Source organism: Leuresthes tenuis, unplaced genomic scaffold (genome assembly GCF_036924035.1).
Source record: "Leuresthes tenuis unplaced genomic scaffold, fLeuTen1.0.hap1 SCAF_24, whole genome shotgun sequence".
NCBI classification, from domain to species: domain Eukaryota; kingdom Metazoa; phylum Chordata; class Actinopteri; order Atheriniformes; family Atherinopsidae; genus Leuresthes; species Leuresthes tenuis.
The window spans coordinates 9,360,428-9,384,485 of record NW_027325378.1 but is presented as its reverse complement, the minus strand read 5'-3'; the positions used below and the strand labels follow the sequence as shown (position 1 = coordinate 9,384,485).

The 24,058-nt window shown below is 40.6% G+C and overlaps 1 protein-coding gene across 2 annotated transcripts; it reads right to left on the bottom strand.

Moving 5' to 3' along the window:
• Positions 1 to 111: 111 nt before the first annotated feature.
• LOC140284568 (tyrosine-protein kinase yes-like) lies at positions 112 to 23,420 on the bottom strand. 2 transcript variants are annotated; one of them, XM_072378458.1, is made up of 12 exons: positions 22,838 to 23,420; positions 10,511 to 10,814; positions 9,104 to 9,203; positions 8,480 to 8,578; positions 8,074 to 8,177; positions 7,025 to 7,174; positions 6,433 to 6,588; positions 5,803 to 5,982; positions 5,055 to 5,131; positions 4,664 to 4,817; positions 2,491 to 2,622; positions 112 to 943 (listed from the first exon to the last, which is right to left on the bottom strand). In XM_072378458.1, the coding sequence occupies exons 2-12, from the start codon at positions 10,800 to 10,802 to the stop codon at positions 735 to 737; spliced, it is 1,653 nt and encodes a 550-aa protein (XP_072234559.1). In that variant the 5' UTR covers positions 10,803 to 10,814; positions 22,838 to 23,420; the 3' UTR covers positions 112 to 734. The 2 variants fall into 2 exon arrangements, with proteins under 2 accessions (XP_072234559.1, XP_072234560.1); XM_072378459.1 differs by having other exon boundaries at positions 10,511 to 10,811.
• Positions 23,421 to 24,058: the final 638 nt, after the last annotated feature.

Below are 24,058 nucleotides of genomic sequence, written 5' to 3'. Positions count from 1 at the left end.
AAAGACTGGTTGTTTGATGAGAGTGGACAGGAGGCAAAGTCTTTGAATGAAGCTGTAAGACAACATCCATGTGATATGAATAAAGTCTTACCATGATAAATTGTTGGGATTTAAAAAAAAAAAAAAAAGAGGACACACACACACACTCCAAAGGATGAAATGTAAATAAAGTGAAGCTGTGTGGGATTTGCTTTTAAATTATCACCCCAAACGGACAGTGATGATAACCACCAACCCCCCTGAGAACTTCTCCTTACAAGGAAAATATATTATTTTTCTCAATAATTAAACGCCTCAATGCATAACTCACTGATATAAAACAGAGACTACAATTTGGAGGCAAATGAGCATGGGCTTTCCTCAGAGAACCACATGAAAGGTCAGCTTTTCTAAACAATGGGTTTTTCCTCTTTGGTGGCTTAATCAAAGCTTTTTTTCACAAAAAACACAAGACTGTGTAGTGAAAAATGCCACATGTAATGCATTCAAAACATGAATGTGTGTGCCCACAACCGCAATCATTTTCAACACGTTGAATAAATCAACAATGAGCGTTCAGAATTCCCACAGCTAACAGTGGTGTGTAGTACCAGAAGTGAAAACTAAAACTATAAAAAAAACGATGTTGGATGGATGTTGGGAAGGGACACAAATTAATGGGAGAGTAAGCCGTGGTGGTTGCGAATGACACACACTTTTGTAGACTTGTCTGTCTTTAAACAGGCCTCCTCTGGCTATAGGTTTTCTCCAGGCTGGTACTGTGGCTCCGTGGAGGTGAAATAGTCCTCTAGGAAGGACTGCAGATACTCAAACGTCGGCCTCTCGTCAGGCTCCTTCTTCCAACAGAGCTTCATCATCTCATGCAGGGACTCGGGGCAGCCCTGCGGGCAGGGCATGCGGTAGCCTCGCTCTACCTGCTCCAGCACCTCCCGGTTCACCATGCCTAAGGAGGAGATGGGACAAAAGGTGGAAATCCCAGCTGGCTGCTTATTCATTCATTAACCTAGAGAGAAATAAGACTGAAGTTCTAACAACTTCCTGCTCAATATGAGATTATGGCTGCAACTTCACTGTTTCAACTTCACCTTTTTAATGTAGCTTGTATTTTCAATCAATTATTCAATTGTTTTGAGTATTATGTGTCAAAAGGAGTGAAATATGCACTAAATTAGTGGGACCCAAAAATGATAATTAGTTTTATACTCCTAGAAGTCCAGAATTACTGAGAAGCCTGAATTAAGAGTATACATTTTAAATGTCCCTGGTCACTCAGCAATACAAAGACAAAAAGAAAACTTGCATAACAGCCTTTAAATCTTTCTTGGAGCCATATTGAAGCTTCTTGCACCCGTTTGTTCAACGTTCAACGTTCAAGCCATTTTGATTTTGAAGAAGCACTTTTAACAATGTAAAATTTTAAAAACTGCACAATAATTTCTTTAATACACACAACAGCAGCAAAGCAGCTCCACAAAATGATAAAACCTCTGACATGTTTTACTGTGACCTGGCTGTTCTTTTCCTTATTTCGATGCCTAAAAAACCTGAACACACTGCATTACCAAAGAGGTCAACTGAGGTTTCTTCTGTCCATCGAACAGTATAACGGAAAGACTGACACATATCTATTAAAAGGTTTTCCGAACATAATTCTTGTCCTTTTGTCCCTCTACCTGTGAAGTAGCAACTGCGAATGAGCTCTTTTTAATAACCCTGGCTAACATTTTCTAAATTTAGAATCCAATCTCAAATCTCATCTAAATTCATTAAAGCAGCTCATAATTCTGCTGATCATTCTCAGTGAAATAAAAATACTGTGCGAAAGCCTTTTCTTTGCTGTTGTTGGTGTTCAATCATTCCAGACATATTCAAAAGTATATTTTCATGAGAACTGCAGAACTGGTTCATTTGCATGCATTTCTGTAAATACTTTTAATTCTGTGCCTTTCTTATAATGATAATAATGAATTGAAGATATCATTTTTTCTTGGCATTCAGTGGAAAAAAACAAATGTGTTCTTAAAAAAAGACCTACTGTAAATGACTTCAATGTAAATGAATTATTTCAGTAAATTTTTTGTAGCTGAACCGAATTATCAACTGTGTCAGCGCTACATAAGGTGTAGAGATGAGATCTGTGCAGGTAGCACAGAAAACTAGAGGCACTGCTCCCCAGGGCAGTATTGGTGTGGCAGATGGCTATAAACAAGAGTGGTGTTCAATCTTCTGATCGTCTCCCACCAGATGGTCTCTTCTAATCTCAAATCTGCCTCTGTGTGTGTGTGTGTGTGTGTGTGTGTGCCTGTCAGTATTCCCCCTGCAGAGGCATAAACAACGAGCATAGACAATGTCAGACAGTTTCACTTCATCCTCTGACATTAACGACCAGGCCAGCTTCATGCCAGCTGACAGACTGAGGGCTGATGACTCTGGTTCTGAATCAAAGCAGGTGTGTGTACAGTGTGTATCGGTGTCGACCTTGTCGCTTACCTGGGTAGGGCACCCTGCCTTTGGTGACAAGCTCGGTGAGCAGGATGCCAAAGGACCAGACGTCCGACTTGATGGTGAAGCGACCGTACAGTGCAGCCTCCGGCGCTGTCCATTTGATGGGGAATTTGGCTCCTGTGTGCATGTTGGAGAGGAGAGAGGCGAGGTGTTTCCATTAGTAAGAGTGTTGCTTCATTCTTTTTTTTTTTTAAATCCCTAAGCAAACAGCAATAACAAAACAATCCCATCTTGATTTTTTAATATGGTTCAACCAGGAGGCTGGACATTTACTTACAGCTCTAAAATCTAAGGAAAACAGAATATCTGGTGATCCATTTTGCAGTTCTTCTATTGGTCACTTCAGATGTGTTTTAAAACACAAGGATCCATTTCCAAAAACTGATGAAGAGCCATGCAATCTATTTAAGCTAGAACTTGAGTGTAAATCAGTCAATGTCATTAAAATTCTCTGTATAATTAAATCTGCCACCCGAATCCATGTTTCTATTACTAAATGCTAATAGGCTGTAGCTATTTTGATGGTTCAACTAATTTCAGCAGGTCTTATGTAATGTGTTGCATTTATAGTTCTTTAACAGACTTTTTTTTTGCATGTTTCCATTCTTACAATGACTGTTTTAAGGAGCACTTCTATAGTTTTTTATTTTATGGGGTATCAGTGATGAGGTCTGCCTGGACTCCACATGGACTTTCACGTGCACCACCAAACAGCCCAGAGTTTAATACAATATTGTTTCTTTGAGTAACCCATTCAGACCAGACCCAAGCATAGATGTTTATTCTCCATTTCAGACCTGGAGCAACATTTGCCTGCTTTTACCCCTCGAGCCCATTGCATCATCATTTTTATGACACAATGAACAATGATTTTAATAAATATACTGATAAACACGAGCGCAAAGTCAAAAGTCGAACGTTTAACATCTCAAGAGTTTTTTAATGAAAGTTTATAGTTTTTTTGCGAAACTTAATAGTGATTAGAAATAATGAGTTTTAGTAAAAAAGGTCTGAATGGGTTATAGCGTTGAAAAGTCTCATAAAAAATACTAATTAGAGTCTTTTTCAGGACACAATATACAACATTTACAAGCTCTTTTATTAGTTATAACACTGAAGAATAAGGTTGTATCCCTATTTTCTTAAAGAACTAATTCATGATTCATGGTGAAATGTCAACGGCATTCCTCAGAGTTTTTGCTCTGCGCGGACATCATGTCATTACACAAATGTGTCAGATTTGTGAGTCACAGCTTCGTCATGGAAACCTCTTGTTGCACATCCCAATAATTCTCAATTTGGTTCAGGTCCGGTGACCCTGGAAGCCATGCGAACTCAGGGAAATCTGTTGTTTAACTGGAAGTGGCAATAAGAAGGAGGACATGGCCTGCATCAATACGCAGGAAGGTTGTGGCATTTAAATTAAGCTCAGTTGGCGCTGAGGGACTCAAATTGGGCCAAGGAAATCCCTGTTATGACAATGCAGAATGGATCCATGTGTTCAGGTTCTTTATCCCAAATTGTGGCTCCCATCTGAGATCGTTGCAGCAAATCAAGATGAACGTGCAATGCTTTCCAGTCTTAATATTATGCCTGCTTAACATTAGCATGTTAACAGTGTAAATGGGAGCAAACCACAATAGTACCTTTGGTACTAAACCAAAGGTATTGTTACATGTTTAGGCATCTTATCCTTTCTAATTAGACTACAATTCAGTGACTAAATATTTCCATAGTTTGACAAATACTTCCAGTATAAACCTTAAAAGCAAACTGTGGTCTTCAGCCTTCACTGGAAGTGTGTCTGGCTTGCTGCACAGATGTGCTTGCAAAAAAACATGAGGGCAAAAGACGTCTGTCATGGTGTTCTCAACATTCACAAATGAAACTAAATCAACACAGGAAGATGAAAAAGAAAGTGTTTTTAGTTGCTGATCCTTGAAGAAGAAGAAATGGCAGAGATGAATTCTCCCAGAGTGTGAAGAACACAACTAATCAGAGTGAATAGAAGCATCTGGTTTCCACTGTTACCCTTATTCACCACGACGGGAGACAACGGGGAGTCATCTGCGGGGTCACTGCGCTTTTCATTTCTATTCCGACACCTCAATTACCTGTGACTCACACAGTCTCTGTGTGTGTGTGTGCATGTACCAACCTTGTCTGGCTGTATACTCGTTGTCTTCTATCAACCTAGCCAGACCGAAGTCAGCGATCTTGCACACCAGGTTCTCGCCCACGAGGATGTTGGCCGCGCGCAGGTCTCTGTGAATGTAGTTCATCCTCTCAATGAAAGCCATCCCGTCAGCGATCTGAAAACAAAACGTTTGACAGCATTTCAGCATCCCCCCTTCAGGAAATTATTTTTAACTTCTCACTTTGAACATCTGTCAGGCATAAAAGGTAAAGGAACAGGCAGGCGGAGACGTGTCAGCTTGAGGCCGTGCTTCTTTTTATAAAACTCAGAGGCTTAAAATAGAGCTCTAAACTTAATAGTTAACTGACAAAAATTCTGTATTCGAGGGGAAGCATGCAGCTATTTGTCTTACCTTTGCAGCCATGTCCACCAGCATGACAAGATTCAAGAATTTGCCATCACCTTCTTTGAGGAAGTCAAGCAGGCTTCCTGTAAAAGAAGAGAAGCTTTGAATGCAGGGCGGTCATGATGTGAGTGAGCAGAATACTGATATAATGCTACAGTGTACGTACTGGTAATTCATACATTACACCTGACTAATTTATTATTCAATTCACAGTGAGAGCGAATCCAGTTTCTCTTTTGGTGTCTGTGGAAAATATTTGAACAGTTGCTTTCATGCAATCACAACACACAGTGGATCAACAAACTGCAGGCTTTTAGACACGCACAGGGGGGCACGTCACACAGTTAACATTTACCCTCCCATAAATCAATTACTCATAAAACCCCAAGAAAAATGCGTTGCAGCTGAAGCTACAAAAAACTGCTGCAGTTTTCAATTAAACATCCCTGTTTCAGGCTTCGGGGAATCACAAGGGACTTCCAAGGACTTTCCATCCGTACAGCGTATTAATTAAAATGTCCATAAAATTTACATGTTTTCCTTCTAAGAAATCTGACTTTGCTGCTGTGCCGACAAAATTTGTGCCCCCAAAGTCTTCAGTGTCAGACCTGATGTTATGCTTTTCTTTTAAAAATAGACCTCATTGGTATTGTGTAACAGGAAACTGCTGAGTTTTCTTGCTCTCTGGGGATGGAAGCTCTTAGAAACTCAACAAATATGCCATTCTATATCTTTTCAATAGGCTGTCAGATACCTTTAGACATGTACTCTGTTACAATGTAGATGGGCTCCTCAGACACCACTGCATAAAGAGGCACCAGTTTGTCATGCCTGAGCTTCTTCATTATCTGAGCCTCCTGGAGGAATGCCTCAGGCGACATGGTCCCCGGCTTCAGCGTCTTTATGGCCACCTTGGTGGTGCCATTCCACGTGCCTGCAGACAAAGACAGGAAGAAAAAAGCCCAGAGGCCACAGGGGGAATCAGTGTAGTTAATAGCCTGGGAGCAAGACAATATAATTAATTAGGTCTTGTAATTGCTCAAACATGTGCTGTCATGCATGCAATTACTGCAAAAGAAAATTAATAAAAAGCCTGGGATGAGCACTCACAGTTGAAAAACTAGCCAATAAATTCAGAGGCGATCTCTGAGGATAAAGACGATACAACAAACAAAGGAAGCAACTGCAGGAAGTGATTTCTCACCAGTTTGGACAGAGACAAACACAATAAATATAGACACATGGTCTCTGCATTTCCTACATAAATCTGGGCTTATTTTAAACATCCCCTTCGGGATAATTACAACTAAACACTAAACAGTTTAAAAGATCACAAAGCAATTTCCTAATGTTTTCGTGCATGTCTCGCATGTCTTGCTCTTACCCATCCAGACCTCTCCAAAGCAACCCTGGCCCAGTTTGAGCTCCAGTTGCAGTGAATCCCTGGGAATCTCCCAGGCATCTTTAGCAAGCCCCTGGGTCTGAGGCTTGACTGTGGGGCAAACTGTTGTCAGCCTGTGGCAGAGTCCATCGGCATGCTCTGTGATACAGAAAAGCAGATTAAAAAATGCTACTCAGAGAGACCATGATGGGTCTCTGAAGCAAATGTTTTTAATGCCAGCCACTTTCACGCCTCGTCTAATTCCGTTTGATGAGGATGGATTGAGATGCTCTTGTACCAGCTGTGGTAAAAAATAAATGAGGTGAAAGGACTTTTAAGCACAGCAAAGCCCTCTCGAGAGTCACACTGAAATTAAGCTGAATCACAGATACTTAACCTCAACCCTCCTCTGGATGAAAACGAGAAGGGAGGCACAAAATCCTAAATTCACCATCAATTATGATCAAAATTAAAGACTATTCATCTCCCTTGGTAACACAGCAAATTGCATAGCATGGAGCAGCAGGTGTGACAGAGTCATTTTAACAATAATTCCTCAAGATGAGAAGAATAATGAGACGAGTTGCTGACATACCTGTGTAGTGTTTGACGAGCTTTTGTAATGTGTCAAACTGTGCTCGTGTGGTGATGTAGTATCCGCCGTTATCAAGCTTGCGGATCTTGTAATGTTTCACATTGTCTCCTTTGGCTTCATCCCAGTCTCGTATGGACAGAGAATAAGCACCTGCAGGAAGATGTGGGTATGCTTTATTAGTTTTCAGAGTTGTAAAGTGGGATGAGAAGCTGGTTTCCTGAGCAGTTTTCACGCAAGAATTCTTTTGAAAATGCCAAAGACGCAAGTCTTCTCATTGTTTTCTGAATGGTTACGCTCTTTTGTCCATCTGTATACTTCAGTAAGATAAAACAGAGAGAAAGCCAAGATCAGCCAAGATCAGAGCATTGTACTAAGCGTGACATGTCTTTTGGGAGGGCAATGTTCTCCGGTCAGTGAAAATGATGCACTGGCATGAAAACTGAAGGATTTGTAATAATCTTGATAATCCCTTTCCATCCATGTGTTCCTTTTTGATCCGCCTTTAACTTCCCATTAGAAAAGTGCTGCTCCAGTGACGGTTTCATGCTTTCTTGCCTGCTCTGAAAGCTGCAAACCTTGAACCTTCATTCAGATCTAGCTATATTTCCTGTATCATGAAATGAGTCTGAAACAACAAATGAAAACAGTTTTTTAGAAACTTTCTGCATCATATAATGACAGCACACCACTTTAAGACCACTTAACCACTTTTAAGAGCTTAAAATGTTATTGAGTTTTAGATTTTTGCACAATGTCACACCATTTTGTCACCTCCTGAAAGATCTTAGATATCAAGACCAAAATTACCTTCAGAATTCAGGGTTAAACTTAGTCAACAAATCATTTATTCTTCAACTGCAAGATTAGCATTTAAATTCCCAGTGCCAGCCACTCCTGATAGAAAACTGGTATTTTCATTTGAGGTCTCAGCGATTTAATTTTTCCAGCGAAAGTGTTCCAACTGCTGAAAATGAAAGCGACTTGAGCTCATGCATGCCTGAAAATAACTCATCCAACTTTGCTGCTCTGTTCATGAGGAAGCTCGTCACCTTTAGTTGTTTCACTTTCTCGTACCAGGAAAGTGCCTCGATTATTCCCAGGATTCAGCAGCAACCGCTCAGCATCTTTGCGTCCCATTTTACCAAAGTACCACCTGTGAAGAGACCGCACGAGAATAAAAAGAAGAACTCTTGGAAACACAAGGGCAATCCTCTGCCCGGGTCAATGCCATATCTTGCAAATTCAAAGAAAGTCTTTTGGATCTGCCTCAAAAATTGATTGTCAAATGGCACTCAAAATAATACATTTGCCTGCTTATACCACCCTAGCCCCATTATAAAGCTTCCCAGGTTGTGAATCTGTTAGTGTTGCTCTGGACTGAGCTATGAGCCACATGAGCCAAGATCATTCTACTGCCATTATACCGAGTAACAAGGTTCTTAGAAGCAGTCTTACTCTTCAGCCTGAATGGAGTCAGCAGGGGCCACATAATTGCTGGGGATGTAGCCTTTCTTCCCTGTGTTGATGGAGCGAGCCTCCCACCAGTCCCCCTCCCTGCAGGAGGACAATGACACAAGAGAAACAAGATGGATTCATTTCAACTGTCAGCCAAGGACTGGTGCTCGTATATATGGTTGCAGAATTGATACCAGAGAGGAAGCACCGTTAATGTTGGTTGATAATCTACAGGTCACCTCAGTCTGAAATGATCAATAATTTATGATTTACGAAAAGGCTTTGGCATGAAATCATTCCAAATCTTATTTGTTCGGTTAGACCTCCAGGTTTGACTCAGAATTTGTCCATGAAAGGTATTTTTGGACTGAATGCAGCCATTAGAACAAAACTGAATGTAAGCAATCGATTTAGCATTACAATGCTGCAGTCTCAAGTGATATCTCTGCCATCGCTAAAATCCACAGCGCCATGCAGAAAGCCAGCATCAGCACACAAGCGGCAATCTAACTCATTCATGAAGTCGTGAAACACACTGACAGGTGCTGAGTGAAAGCAATGCACCGTATAATCGCTGCGCTGCTCCCAAGGACATATTTTTAAAAAGAGTAAATAGATTTTCACGTGTTGTTGATGATCTGGAAGCGATCTCCCTTTTTAAACGTGAGATCATCTGATGTTCGGGCTTCGTAGTCGAACAAGGCCACAAAGAAGGTTACGCCGCCTGAAAATATAGGAACAAGACACAAATCCATAAATAAATATCATGCGAGTTTGTAACAACAGACAGTGCAGTTCAGGACGTTATAATGCTGCTGCCAGTTTGAGCCAGTTTAGATAGATGAATTTGTCTCGCCGTGGTCTGCATTGATTTCCTATACTTGTAATTCTATTACAGACTTGGTCTGCATAGAAATATGACTGGATAATAATATTCATAAATAAGCCAAAGAAGAGTCAGTATATCAACAGTTTCTAATAGGATACTCTCTCTTAATGCCATCATTCTGCCAGATTAGGCTACTGGCAGCAAATTACTGGAGCATGAGCTCTAATGAATCATTAAAAGCCATAGTTTATTAATTTATGAAAAAAAATCAGCTCATTTTTCCATGCCATGTTAACATCTTGTAAAACAGCACGCCTACTGTGCAGCCACATCTCCAGACAGATTACTTTCACGTCCCCACTGACAACAATCCTGTCAACAATAATCCTATTATCACCTGCAGAAAGCAAACACCCCAGAAGGGCCACCTTCATCCGCCTCTGAGCAGATAATCCAACACTGAGGAGGATTACAACCTAAATCCCACCTAAACAGGAGGTTCAATCTAGGCTATTTGCTCTCAGGATCACAGTTGATAGCAGGACTTGTGCTAAATGTAACAACTTAAAATCACAATGACTAGCTTTAGCTGTTACTCAGAGAACCAGATCAGTGAGCTGATAATGCTGGGTTTCATGCCGAGTGTGTTTTGACGTTTTCCTCCATGTATTGTAAGAAAAATCCTGATATTTTATATTGCAATTGGCAAATGTCACTGCAAACTGTAACTCATGAGAGTTTTCTTTGAAGTACGTTTGTGTTTCGTGAAATATTGTGCATTCTGAAACGCTGCCGAGTTTCCAGTGGTGTTGTTTTATTTTCTGAAATGTTGCTTTTTTTTCTGAAATGTTGCTTTTTTTGACTGAAATGTGCGACTTGGAACTGGATTCAGAACTCAGAACTGGATTCAGCCATTCCTATCTTCTTCAAGTGTCCACACAGTTTTTAAGTGCACTATTCCACAACAAAAATGACAGAACATAGATGAATTGAGCATTAGATCAGAAAGTCATTCAGATCAGCAAGACTGTTCGTCACAAATAAAGATTTTTCAGCATCCTTTCAGCGAAAAGAGACGTAAAGTGTTTGTTTCTTTGTTATCCCGTTAAAATGCAAGTAGCAGCTGAGAAAAAGCACATTAAAGAGGAGATTATGATGGTTCTAAGTGGAGTAATGACATCACAGAGTAAAACACTACTCACTGGACACAGCACCAGAAAAGGAGTTGGACATTGGACCGGTGAAAGAGGTTGATGTTCCTCCAAAGGGAGTCATAGCAGAGGATGAGCCCCCAAATGGAGTGATGCTGTGGTTGAAATTTGCAGCTCCAGAGCCAGAAGAAGGGGGGGCTTGACTTTGCTGCAGCTGGGTTGGATCTGGCCCGTAGTAACCGACATGAGGTGTGGTGGCGGCATTACAGTCTGATGCTGGAGAATTCTCTGGCTGATACTTCATTGTCGGGCCTTTGTTCTCTTTGCTCTTAATGCAGCCCATTGTCTCGCCCTGCTGGACAGACAAGAAAATAAGAGGTCGATTTAATGCAAACAGGACAGAGAGGGCAGCACAGAGCGGAGGGTTAACGGAGGAGTAGGATTCACGATTGCAACATAAGGTCTGTGGGGCTCTGAAGCAAACGTTATGAAATGAAAATGTAATGACCTGATATGATCATGTAAATCATTTTGTTGTCGTTTTAACCACTAAGACTATAAGCCATGTTGTAACTGGGACATATGGGTAAAAACTAAATCCGCTTTAGATCAGTCATGACTCAAACATGGCTATGTACATTCAACTGTACGTGCACATTGAGGTACTTTATAAACAGAAGGATAAATGGGTGAGTTTCATTTTAATTGAGGGGCATTTGGGTTCAAAGAGATTTTTTTCAACTGTTTATTGACAAACAGCAGATTACCTGCAGATTACACATGATACAGACCCATGCTGCCTTAAACGGAGAAAGTTCTTCATATTCTTACATGCTCTTTCCATTTCCATTTTCTGGCTTGTTATTGTTAAAAAAGCCATCTGTGGGGTCTTAAATCCCTGGATGGTTACTGAATATGTTTAAAAGGCTAGAAGCCCTGGGACCCAATGATCATCTGAATAAAATATTATATTTGTTAAGACCCAAATCTAGAAAAAGTGGGTTTTATTATAATCTTAAAGATGGGTCATTAAAGTTAAAGTTAGACAGTAAAGACAGTTAAGATGATTAAGTCAATGCACCATTCGTGGAAAAAAGTGTGTTTTTACAAATGCAGATTTTTCTAATCATTTTAGAACCACACACAAATTTCTTTGGTTGCTGAAAACATATGTTTTGGAAAACCTCTACTCAGGGTGGCAGAGTTTTTGGCTTTCCATGTAAGATGAGGAGCCATCATCTAGATGGTTTTATGTGTATGTGCGGCCCTCCTCTTTGTTTTTATGACAAAAGGAGAGAGCCAGAATTGCTTTGTTCTGGTTGTGCTTTGGGTTTCCATATAACACTGCTCAGTCAACAAGATTTATTGACTTATTTCGAACGAAGAATCAAAGAAGGAACAAGTGCGTTTTTAAAAAAAATACTCTTGTACATGTGGACTAGGCCTTCAACAGTTACTGCAAAGCAACTGAGGATGCAGAGGGGCGTTAACAGTTGGAATATCAATCAAATGAACAAAAACACACAATGACCCGAAACAAATGATAAAATTACCACAAAGCAATAAAACTAAATTACAAGAGATAAAAAGTGACTGAAGAAAAGCAAAATAACCATGAAGAGAAAAAATAAAAATAAAACAACCCTAACATCCACAAAATATGGCTGTAAAGATGTGTAGAAAAACTGGAAAAAGTAACAAAATGACCGCTGAAAGAGTCAACAAAAATAACAACAAAAGACCTAGAAAAAGAATACAAAAAAACAAGATATTTGAAATTACCACAAAGGCACAAAACAACCAAATAAATCAAACACTATGACAATAAAAAGCAACTATGAAGAGAGCTAAAATCACACCAAGGAATAACTAATTACTAACACATGAGAACTACTGAGAGCAACAAACTGAATGAACTAGAGTGGCTGTAGCTGTCGTCTGTCGATTGGAAGGTTGGTGGTTCGACTCCTGGCTCCTGGTGTTCTTAGGCAAGATATTGAAACCCACCTTGCCTTCTGATGCGTCTATTGGTGTGTGAATACGTGTGACAGAAAAACACCTACATTGTGTAGGTGTAACGCTGATGTGCTGTGTGTTGTTGTATAGGTGAATGTAGCTTGTACTGTAAAAGCACTTTAAGTGGTCCATCAGCCATTTATATTTACTATAAAACCACAAACTCACAACAAACCACAGAGAGACAAATCCATCTGTTCTTTTTGGTAAAGAAAAAGGGATAAATGACAGCAATGAGAGGCAAAATAAGAAGGCGGAAAAGTTATAGTATGCAGCAAAACTATAAGTGGTCTCAAAATAACAACAAATGACCACAAAACAATTTTAAAAGCATGAGAAATGGAGATAAAAAGACCAAATGGACTCAAAGTAATGCAAAACAAAGCCCTAAAAATCCTCTTGTGTAACAGTGTGGGAGAGGTTTGTTTTTTTCATAGTCGGCCCTCTGTAGGAGGAGTACAGACGCTTTGACATGTCTGTGCCCAGAGATCCATTGTTTCACAGTATGTCCATGCCTGAGCCTGACCACGTTGGGAGCTTTAAAACATTGGTGTTTCTCCATCTGCATGATTGTCATTCCTCTTTCAAACATAATTTGAACAGAGTCACGCTGAGGCATTCCTCTGTGACGTGAGGGCCCGGAAAATGTGGAGACAATCAGACACGCTCGTAAAGGAGTCTGAGCTTGGGGAGATCAGAAGGGTTTCATTCGCCAACAACAACGGCTGCAGAAGCTGGAGCTGGTTAACTGGCACTCACGCAGCACAAATCAGTGCAACAAAAGATGATTGACACAAAACGGAAGGTTTAACTATGAGCAGTGAAGGTGTTCTGTTTGAGAGCAGACAACACGAGCAGCATGGCTGTACATATGGTGACAAAAGTGACGAGGACAGAAGCCCACTAAATTATAGGCTCATAATCATTTAGTCATCAGTTAGAGAAGATCCAGTGGTGTGGTAACACATTGTTCTTTTATTTTGGATAAGTGGCCTGAATGTTGAGAGGTAGGACAGATCTTCCCTCATCCTAGAGGGAGGTATATAATCAAGAGTTCATCGAGTTCTCCAGCTGAACTGCCAAAGAAATCAACAAAATGGGGACAAACCACAGAAACCTTTTAAATATTCAGAGCACTTTGCACAAATAAAACTGTAGACGTGATTAAATTGCAGGTTGCAACTAATGCTGAGCACAAGACGTCCTCAAGAAAACCATTTCAAGAGTGGCCCTTCACTGGAGATGCTTCAAAATAAAACAGATTTCTTTACAAATCGCTTCAAATGAATGCACCAATATAAATCAAATCTCAGACGTTGGATCTGCAGCCAGCATGCTGAGAACGCTGGCACGGAGAGGAGACTTTCTATTTTCAAGCCAACCTTCCTTCAGCCTCTGGGTGAAACCATTGTCACGGAAAACAGAGGGCTTCGCTTGGCGGTAGACGGTGGTGGATCCTATATTACATTATTGGACAAATGAGAGTCTGGCTCGTCGAGTCATGGGTGAACTTACAACAGTGTAAAAGAGGAATATTTGCACTTTAACTTGACCATTAGACCAGCGGTTTCACTGACGTGACATCACTCTTTGAAAATTACAGTAAACATGCAAATATTGAACTGAAGCCTTTAGAAGCTCTCTCAGTATGAAGCACCTCTTTATTTTACTTTGCATCTCCACCAAGTAAGAAGGCTGCTTTGAAATACTTTTTTTTCCAAATCAGTTGTACAGTTGATGCAGACTGACTAATGACTTATTTGTTACATAACTTCTATTTTAATAGACTGGTAAAAATCAATCTTTTGTCATGTCTGTGACAAGGCAATGGCTATTGATAATTAACTGTAATGAACCCAGTTAACATCTGACCTTTGTTGCGTTTGGTTCCCGTCCCTCTTATCTCACTTCCTGTCATCTCCCACCACTCTAACCAAAGGCGTAAAGAGGGCTCTTTGAAATAACACGAAGTAAATAAAAACATTTAGTAGCCTCACTTTACAGTAGATTTGAGCAAATATTAATAACAATGTTGGTCTGTGGATTAATGGGTCATAGATCTGCCTCGAGGCTTCCTCCTGGCGGGACATGCCCGAAACACCTCCATTAGGAGATCCAGACCTGATGCCAGAACCATTTCAACTGGCTCCTTTCAATAAGGAGAAGCACCAACTCTACTCTGAGATCCTCCCAGATCACTGAGCTCCACACCCTATTCCCCCTCAAAGCGAGGCTAGTCCCGCTTTGAAGGACGTTATTTGGCCACTTAATTTCTCATTCTTACAGTGCCTGCCCACAGTTTGTGAGCATAGGTGAGGGACGTAACTTAGATTGACCACTAAATTGACAGCTTTGCCTTATGGCTCAGCTCTGCCTTCACTACAACTCACTGGTACAATGTCCCAATCCTGAGGAGCTCCTGGCACAACTTCACTTAATCCCAAGGTACTTGGAAAGGAAAAATGTCTATAGAGGTCTGAATTCCAGCAACACTTGAAGTACACACAGAGAATAACTTTATAGTTTGACCAAAAAGTGTTGCTTTGAGTCCTGACCTCTCTACAATGTCCCACTAATAAATAAGATCCAGAGCTACAGTTAGGTCATATCCTGCTGCTTTCAAAGAGCGCTTTAAGAAAACATCATAATCCATTTGTACATCCTTGCCTCCCTCTTTATAATCTCTAAGCAAGACTGTAACTGTACTGTACAGACTGTGCACTCGTCCATTGACGATACACCAGAAACACACCTGCATGCATGGCTTTCTAAATCTTGTGAAAAGAATGCATAAGCACATGTCTGCCTTTGTGTGCAAACAAAGTTTTAAATCTACCTGGATCTACCCAGTTTCATGCATCTGCCCCTGAAGTTGGTAATCCGCCTTTTAACGACTGAGGACCATGGCCAGTGCCAGTTCTCCAGCTTCAAGAGTTACCCCCTACATGTGGAATATGTAACGGAGTGGAGAGATTGTCTTGAATGATAGAGAACGTATGGTTGCATTGTAATTTTGGTTCTCTGAGTGAAGAAACTATCTCTCCACTTTTCAAGCTGCTCTGAGCTAAGTTTCAATCAAACTCTCAGTAATTACACACCCATATTCTTAAGGAAATATCCACTCACTCTGATAGACATGAGGATCATTCCAGCTGCTTCACACTATGCTGCAAACTGTCCCAGTGTGTCCTGGAAGTCTCTGCTCAATGAAGCCAACAGGACCATATCAACCACAACAAGCAAAGATGCCATCCTAAGCTGATCTGAAGCAACACAAAGACATACTTCCCATAAAAATGAACAGAATCCAGCCCTGCTGGAGTACCTACCAGATTCTAGTCTGACTTACTGGTAGCAAATCCAATGTCATTTAATTTTATTCATGAGCAAAAGGTCATCTTCAAGCACTTTTTATAAAGGAACCCAATAATTCCAGTTGAGTAAGCATTTGGCGACAGTGAGGAGATAAACCTCACATTTAACAAGAGGACCCTTTCTGGAAAGAGCCAGATTTAGGAAATCTGCCTTGAGGGTGGTGGAGGGACAGGAAGAGAGGAAAGGACAACGAGAAAGAGATAAAGAGACTATAACAAACAATTAACAAGGCCTTGAACCAGTAGCCAGAAACAAGTAGCTCTAAAACCAAAACTGCAGAAAGGCACAGGCAGAGAGGAAGCACAAAGTTTACAACCTGCAGTGGTGGCATACAATGCTTGGAGAGACAAAGATAGTGTAGCAGAACAGCCTTTTTGCTTAGAAAGGCTTCTGACTGAGTGAAATGACCCAGACATATTTAAGTAGCAGCCATAATAAGAACTGGTTGAATTCTCTTAATGCTAAAAAAACAACATCAGTGATTCCTTTATCATGTCCTTTGGCCTTGGATACAAAATAGGATCCATTACAAAAGGAAAGGGAATAATTCCTTCCCACAATTCTTTATTTTCCTTTCTTTATTCTGCAGTGGAACAGGGCAAGCTCAGCGTTCCTCTCTTTTCCTGATCTTTAATGTTTTAATATTGTCAGTTTCAGCTGAATTTATAAACTGCATTTGCAAGTTTTTTACAGAACCAACTTAAGAAGACATTCACATGCAGACTTGTTTTAGGAACACTGAAGTATGAAATAGGAGATAAAGCTGAGCTGAAACCGCACCACAGCCTGGAGAACAGAAAATATTTTGTGTGCTAGGAGAGAAACATTAAATTGTGTGAACCACAATATCTAAGTCTCACAATTCCCTCCAAATCCAGGATGATAAGTACAGCACTAAAATACAGCACTCCTCATAGTGTCTGTGTGGGCGAAAAGAAAACTATTTAGAATTAGTGCTGTAGAGTAAATGCAGAGAGAGATAGCAGGTTGGCTGAATCAGAGGGGAAGAGGGGGAGAGGGGGGGGCAGCTACATAGTGCCAGCTCTACCAGCTGGAACGACTAGGAAGATTATGAAGACAGAGGATTTACCCTAAGAGGATAACAAAGAAAACCAAAAAAAAAAATTGAGTGACCAGGGTCTGAAGCTGTACCAGTGAACACCCCTGACTCTACAGTCACTTTGGCTCCAGTTCAGAAGGCTCCAAGCAGTGACGATGCAGAGCGAACTGGCTTTGCTCTGAGCTCAGTCCAGTTTAATCTCCATCAATCGGCTAAATCAACCAGCCATTACATAATGACACTGTGAGGTTTGTCTGCACATGCAAGAACTGCACAGCGCAGCCCTAAAGTACAAATTCAATCACCCTGAAAGAGATGGAAAGTGATGCAACAAAAACAATACGCCTTGGGTGGTATTTAAAGGCCAGGATGGGCAAATAGTTCTATTGAAAGCAAGAGATCACATCCCAGCATATAACCTCCATGATGAGATGCGTGCAGAAAGACTGTTGCAGGGGATCTGAAACATTAAAATGTCCCCCTGACTTTTATTTTCAAGTCTACTCAACTTAGCACAAGATCAATTCTGAACAGCACAGCAATGAAACCTCAAGGAAAAGCAGCCTTGTCACTAATTATAGTAACTTATTGTAATTACAGACAACATCCTACTGCCCCAGGAAGATAACATGACCTACAACTGCAGATTGCATGACAAACACGAGAAGACATCCAGATTCACCAGTTAGAATCACAATGAAAGAGGAAGGTGAAGAGTTTAAAGTAGGAAGTTTATATGTCAACAAGCACGCACATTTACATACTGAAGCTCCTTCACTATCTGATTGGAAACCTGAGGTGCTATTGTCTATGTGCTGCTCTATTTGGCTTGACGGAGACAGAAAATCAGAGGTAAGTAAGCCTGACATTTCACTCAGCCTGTCGAAGCAAAGCAATTAGAGAGACTGTTTGAAATGCTCTTCCACCGGCAGAGGCTTCTCATTCTGCAGCCAAACTCAGTGTAAAAACAGACGTGTATGTTATTGTCCTGGCTTTCAGGTTAAACTTACTCAACGCCTTCAGAAGCTTTGTCTTCAACACAAAAAGATGAACATATTTGCAATAAAAACATGAATACATTTTCTCTCACTGCTCAGTTTCCTGCTCCCTCTGCAATGAAAATATATCTTTCCAGTTTTAAATGCAACACACTGGACAATATCTGTTTAATATTCCTCTTCCAGCGAGGTCAGACTGCCTGGTGAGCTGATAGGGATTCAGTTTCTTGCTCAAGGACACTTGACAAAGGGCAGATGCTTGCTGAACTCTGACAGCTTTTGGAAGCATGTATGAGTCTTCAAGAGCTGGCCCATTGTCTAGTAATACACACTTTCATTGTCAAATATTACAGGAAATGTATAATAAACAAAAAAAACAAAAAAAAACCTTTGTTTACAGACATCTGAGCCAGCACCAGATGTTCCCCTGAGGGACAAAATGCTTCTATGAATATCTGTGATTTATAGAGGACGCTGGATGTTCAAAAGTTTGTGACACTTAATCTTTTATTTTTAGTGCTTCCACCAGTTTCAGAGGCACGTTCTCACACTCTCACTCATGCTTTTCTCCAGGAGTTCAAGTTACCTGGGCTGGATAACGTAATCCGCATTTTAATCAGTGCACAGCTACAGAGTTGGAAGTGTTTAACAGAGGCTCAGACAGGGGTGCACACACTAAACCAAAGAACATACTGCGGTGAATCAACATCCACCACCAGCTGTGGCAGAAAAACACTCACCGTGGCTGTTCAAACCACCTCTCTGTGCTCTAAAGCTAGAAAATCATTCTTTGCATTTTCTTTCGTTAGTCAGAATTCAAACCTGCAGAGGGCTTATCGACAGCCTTCATGCAGTTTCCTTCCCCCACTGCACAGTGTGATAGCTCCACACAGGATTCACAAAATGCTGATAAGACAGTGAAGAGCTCAGTTTTTCTGCCCAACACTCACTGAATTTTAAAAAAGGCTGAAGTTTGGAGACAAACTGCAGCTGAGTAAACAGTAGATGACAGTGGATTTCTTTGATTTGTGTTTAGAGTCTTGGGGTCAGAAACTGGGGCACAGTTTTACTGTTATTACTACTCTTACTATTTACAACTACTGTCTGTATGTCCTGTTTAACATCATTTTAAATGCTCATCTTTGACTTTTATACCGTCAAAGGGACTAAAAAAAGCTTTTCGATTAATTGAAGATGAAGAATTGGTAAAAGAAAAAAAAAAAGCGCAATGACTGGCAGCCCACACATCAATTACTTAAGTTATCTACAAAACTGAGGCAGAAGTTGAGATGTGGCTACATGAGTCAATTGTATCTGTAAATACCAAATTCATACAATAAGATTAGCCTCAAAGTATTTTGAGTACAACTTGTACAGAAAAACAACCCTTTTGTCCTCAGATTCTGCTTCAGATGAGGACAAATTCCAGCCAAAAAGACCTTTACCAAATTAGGGGTTTCTGCCTGACATGATGAAATTTTAGAGGTCACTCAAATAAAACAGCATTGCGTGTTTCATTCAGGGCATTGGATTATTTAATTATTTTCAGTGAGACAACCAGCACAATAATCAGAGGGCGTGAATCGAGCTAATGAGACTGTGATGACTCGTGGGAAAAAATGTATTTCCTGAGTGAACTTGCCATTTTCTCAAATGGGCATGTTTTGTTGGCTGATGGTGGTATTGCACTTTAAGGGACTTCTGCTTTGGCTTTATGTCCAACAGCAGATAACTCAATCTGTCTTTTTATATAGTCAATGGGCATGACCCATGTGGAGTCATTTCCTGCATCTGTGTCACATCGGTTTTGCAATTGGTTCCACCTTACAAGCCGCACATATCTTCCAAAGACAGTAAAATTGTAATTTTTCAGCATCGCACATCAGGAGCAAAATTTCAATCAGTCACGTTGGTAATGTAACTACATCGGAACTGATTAGCATTAGGCTGCATCACGCCCTCAAAAAAGTATAAAACACCTCAATGGAGCCATTCGAATCAATCTTTTCTAATGAGCAACTTTAAAGTGTGCATGAAAATAGCTTATCAATGAACTTTTCCCAAGATGTTTCACTAGCACCTCATTAGCCTGGTAAGGAATGGTTGACTGACTAGCTTGCATTTTTCATTTCTTTTTATCGTTTTAATTCTAATGCCATATTTTGAGGTGATTTTGTTTAGACAAATATAGTCAGAAATTCCACACATTTTTTCTCCCTGTATCCTTTTAAATCAGACTCTTGAATATTTTGGAATGCTTTAAGGGTTAAATGACAGTTACCATTAGGTAAAGCCTTACACTAACAAGATTTAGCATTTTTAACAGTAATGATGCAAAACTGTAAACAAAGATGTTGTAGTGAAGCATATCTTATTAGATCATACTCTAGGGGCATTTCAAATCTCTCTTTTGCATATCATGCATGTTTGATGAATTGAAATCTCATCCTTAAATATTGCTCCTCTCCATTTCAGACAGCCTCCACTGCTCTGTGGTTTAGATCAACTAGATATTTTGACTGGACGAAAGCCAAGCAGCTGAGCTCAAGGGAACTATGATGGTGGAGTTCCTCCATCCATCAACCAGCAGTCTGACTGAAACCGTGCCCTGCGTCTTGCTGGACAGCTGTGAATGCAGACTGTGGAGCTTTACTGGGCTTCAGATCAGCAGCAGATGCTGCCTTCCACTGTGCACCACATTCCTCTGATGCCAAATGCTTAAAACTGGGTCTGGAGAGTCATGTGACCACAAGCATGTGAAGCCTCAGAGCATCCAGAGAAACATCAATAAGTGGCTCATCATGAGATTTACACTGTAATGAGTTGGGGGCTCTGATGTAAGATGATCCTGAGGTTTACAACAGATCGGATCATTTTAAAAAACAGCTTGAAGATCTTTCTTGTGCTTGAGTGCTCCACTTAGAAATACAGCTGTCTAATACTTCATCTCTCTTTGATATTTAAACTTCATTCCTGAGGTGAAAAAAAAAACTGTACCATCGTCTGCTTTATTTAGCGTGCCTAGTGTGTAAAACACAAGACCTCACTAAACAGCTCATGGTCGGGCTCATGTCAAGTATTGTTACGCCAGAGGACAGGCATCACACATTTTCAGAAATAACAGGTCTCATGGGAATACCTCAATGGGTAAGTGTGGGTTACTTTGGGAATTTGACTGTGCCTGCAATCATCCATTTGTCAGCACACAAGAAGGCAGAGATTCTAAGGTGTCCGCATCCAATAAAGTGACTTTAAAACCTATGTGATAGCCTATGTTCAACTTTCATGTGCTGGCAAAAAAATTTCCTTTAACCCAGATGGATTTGACATGTGGATTTTAGCACCAAGGGTTCAGATGATGATGGGTTCTTTACACTATAGTCCTTGGTGGAGAGTTTTGGTCAAGCACAGGGTATCTAAACACACTGTCCAACATGAACAGCCACTATAAAAGGTCATAAATGAATGTCACACATAACACAAGGTGAGCACCTTTAACATTTAATTTCCATACTGTGATGCACAGTAATGAAGTAATACATATTGGAGCATATATCCTCTTTGAGACTCTGATTTGAGCCCTCAAATTTAAATCAACAACACAATTATGGCTCTGATTTGGGAATTTTTTCATAATTGACTAAAAAGCTATTTTCTCAATCAAGAGGTGAATCTTGTCGCCTCTAAAACAGGAGAAGAACTGTGAAAAAAAATCCTTAACCACCAAAAGCAGAGGTATTTGAACCCAAAAACGCGTACTGGATTTGTTTTAAAGTAGGACCAAGAGGGGGAGTAAATCTTTTACGTTAGAATAAGTGGAACCATTGATTGGTGGCATTTGTGTTTACAACATGAGCAGCACAACTGCAAATTGAGATCAGTTTACTGATACACTGTCTAATTCTTTCAAACAAACTGGAAACCTGGTATTTACATTGGTAATAGATGCTCCGGTGAAAAACTCAATCAAGAGTTAGACAAAGTCGCTGTGTTCAGATCTGTAGAGTATTGCCCCATTTTCAAATCATAAGAAATACCGGAACTCCCCTGTAACTCCAACTCCATCCACCCTTACAGGGTTTCAAGCCAGCTATGATTCAGTTATGGTTGTGCAAAAAGGTGCAGAGGTGTGCAGGATATGACATGCTACTTAGTCACTTTGAGCCTGGCAGTTCACCATCTCACAGAAACTGAGCGAGGACTCTGTGTTGGCAACAGATAAAGAGAAAAAGGACAAGAGGAGTAATAAAGCAACAGCTCCAGCTGTGACTCGGCTGTTAAATTGACAACTTCAAATTCAGATTGAAAGCTGGCACTGTGACCAGAAAAGCCTCTCCCTCTGCAACTCCATCCTGATCTGCTGATGATCTGAATCAGCAGGAGTCACACATTAGGTTAGATATTTGGAATGATGAGGAGGCACCTTTTTCAATATGGGGCTTTTTTATTGTGGTTTTTGGAATCGAGATTTTGTATCAAAATAACCAAGATGAGGTCAAAGTGCATGAGAACATAGAGTTTATAAGACAACTAAAAAACAAGCCTGAAGTTTCGTTTTGCAACTCGAATCATTTCACAAGTTAAAACTCGTGTTAATGATGATAAAAACACCATTATAATAAAGTGATGGCGACAGCACAGCCTTTTTCTTTTTAATTCGTTATGCCTCTGTCTCTCTGGGATTTAAATCACATCCCGTCCTCTCCGCGGTGTCCCTATGCATCTAAAAATGACTTACTACTACATAGTACCTGGTTTATTGTGAAACTGTAGCACAAACTATAAGCAGCCATGTGTTAGTTGTATCAAACGGCTTCATTCCTTTGTTGATGACAGGTCAGACAGACTGCTGAGCAGCTGCGCTTCGGCCCATCTTGATCTGATTCTGCTGCTCTGACAAAGACAGCTTTCTCTTGTTTTTGCATTTACCTTCTCGAATCCACGTCCTCCTTGTGTGTTTTCTCCTTATTGCTCCCCAACTTCCACTTCGAATCCGATCGGGTCAAAGTAAAATCCCGAGTTATTCCAACCGGGACCGAGCCGCTTTCATCATCACTTTACGCATCCAGCGGAGCGGCTGAGGTCTGATTTAAGTCAAATCAAAGAGGCTCAAGTGCTGCAGTCTTGAAGGCTGGCGGAAGCGGCGGAGGAGGCAGTCATTGTCGTCAGAGCGGACAAGTCAGAGAGGATGAGTCCTGCAGCGGCATGCCCCTGATTACGAACAAAAGAAGGGAAAGTGAGCTCCTGAAGTGTCCCAGAGCGCCGAAGCCTCTACTTCCTACTACTAAACTTCCATCAACCCCCACACAACAACATGGCCGACCCAGCCTGCGGGACCGGAGCCACACAGCTGGATATACAGACACAGATCCGTCTGGTACAGCTGGTCTGAGAACAGCCGGGGCGTGAGGCAATCGCGGAGCGAGAGCTGGCAGAAAATTAGATGTTAAGAAAAAGGATTAAGATGAGATCATGTGGGATGAGAATCAAATGGCAGACTGGCCCGTGGAAGATGGTTTTACGGGCAAAAAAGGAGGATTCGAATTTATTCCGTTTTTATTCACAAATGCGAGTATTTGGCGCCCCTTACTGGTTGTTCAGCTCAGGTTGAAGGTGATTTCACACAGATGAAGTGCAAAATTTAAAGTAACATAGGAGTGACTGGAATTGAAAAGCCGATTTTCAGAGTGAGTTTTAGATTTGTGGGAATATTACAGTTATAAATGGGTGGAAAATGTCCACATTCTGTTGTAACAAATATGTCCATTTAAGGGGTAAATCAAATCCAATCAAAGTCAAATTATTGTTAAATCTACTATATATTTGTTGGACATTCAAAAGATGATTTTCTCTCAAACACGTGGTACGATAACATTAATTATTTAGAAAATTAGTAGAAACATATAGAATACTGTTCACCTCTAACCCTCTCTATGTCACAACGGTATTCTGCAATAGATTTATTAGGATTAAGAGGGATGGATTGATAAAAACAAACTTAAATTTAGCGTGGGTTTAGTTTGGTTAGTGCGTGGGGGGAAATTTTCCCTTTTTTTCGTTGGCTAACAAATGTGAAGAAAAACACCTCGCAAAATTCAGTCAGTCCATGAGGATTTTTGTTGTTTTTAAGGTGTTTGCACAAATGAGACA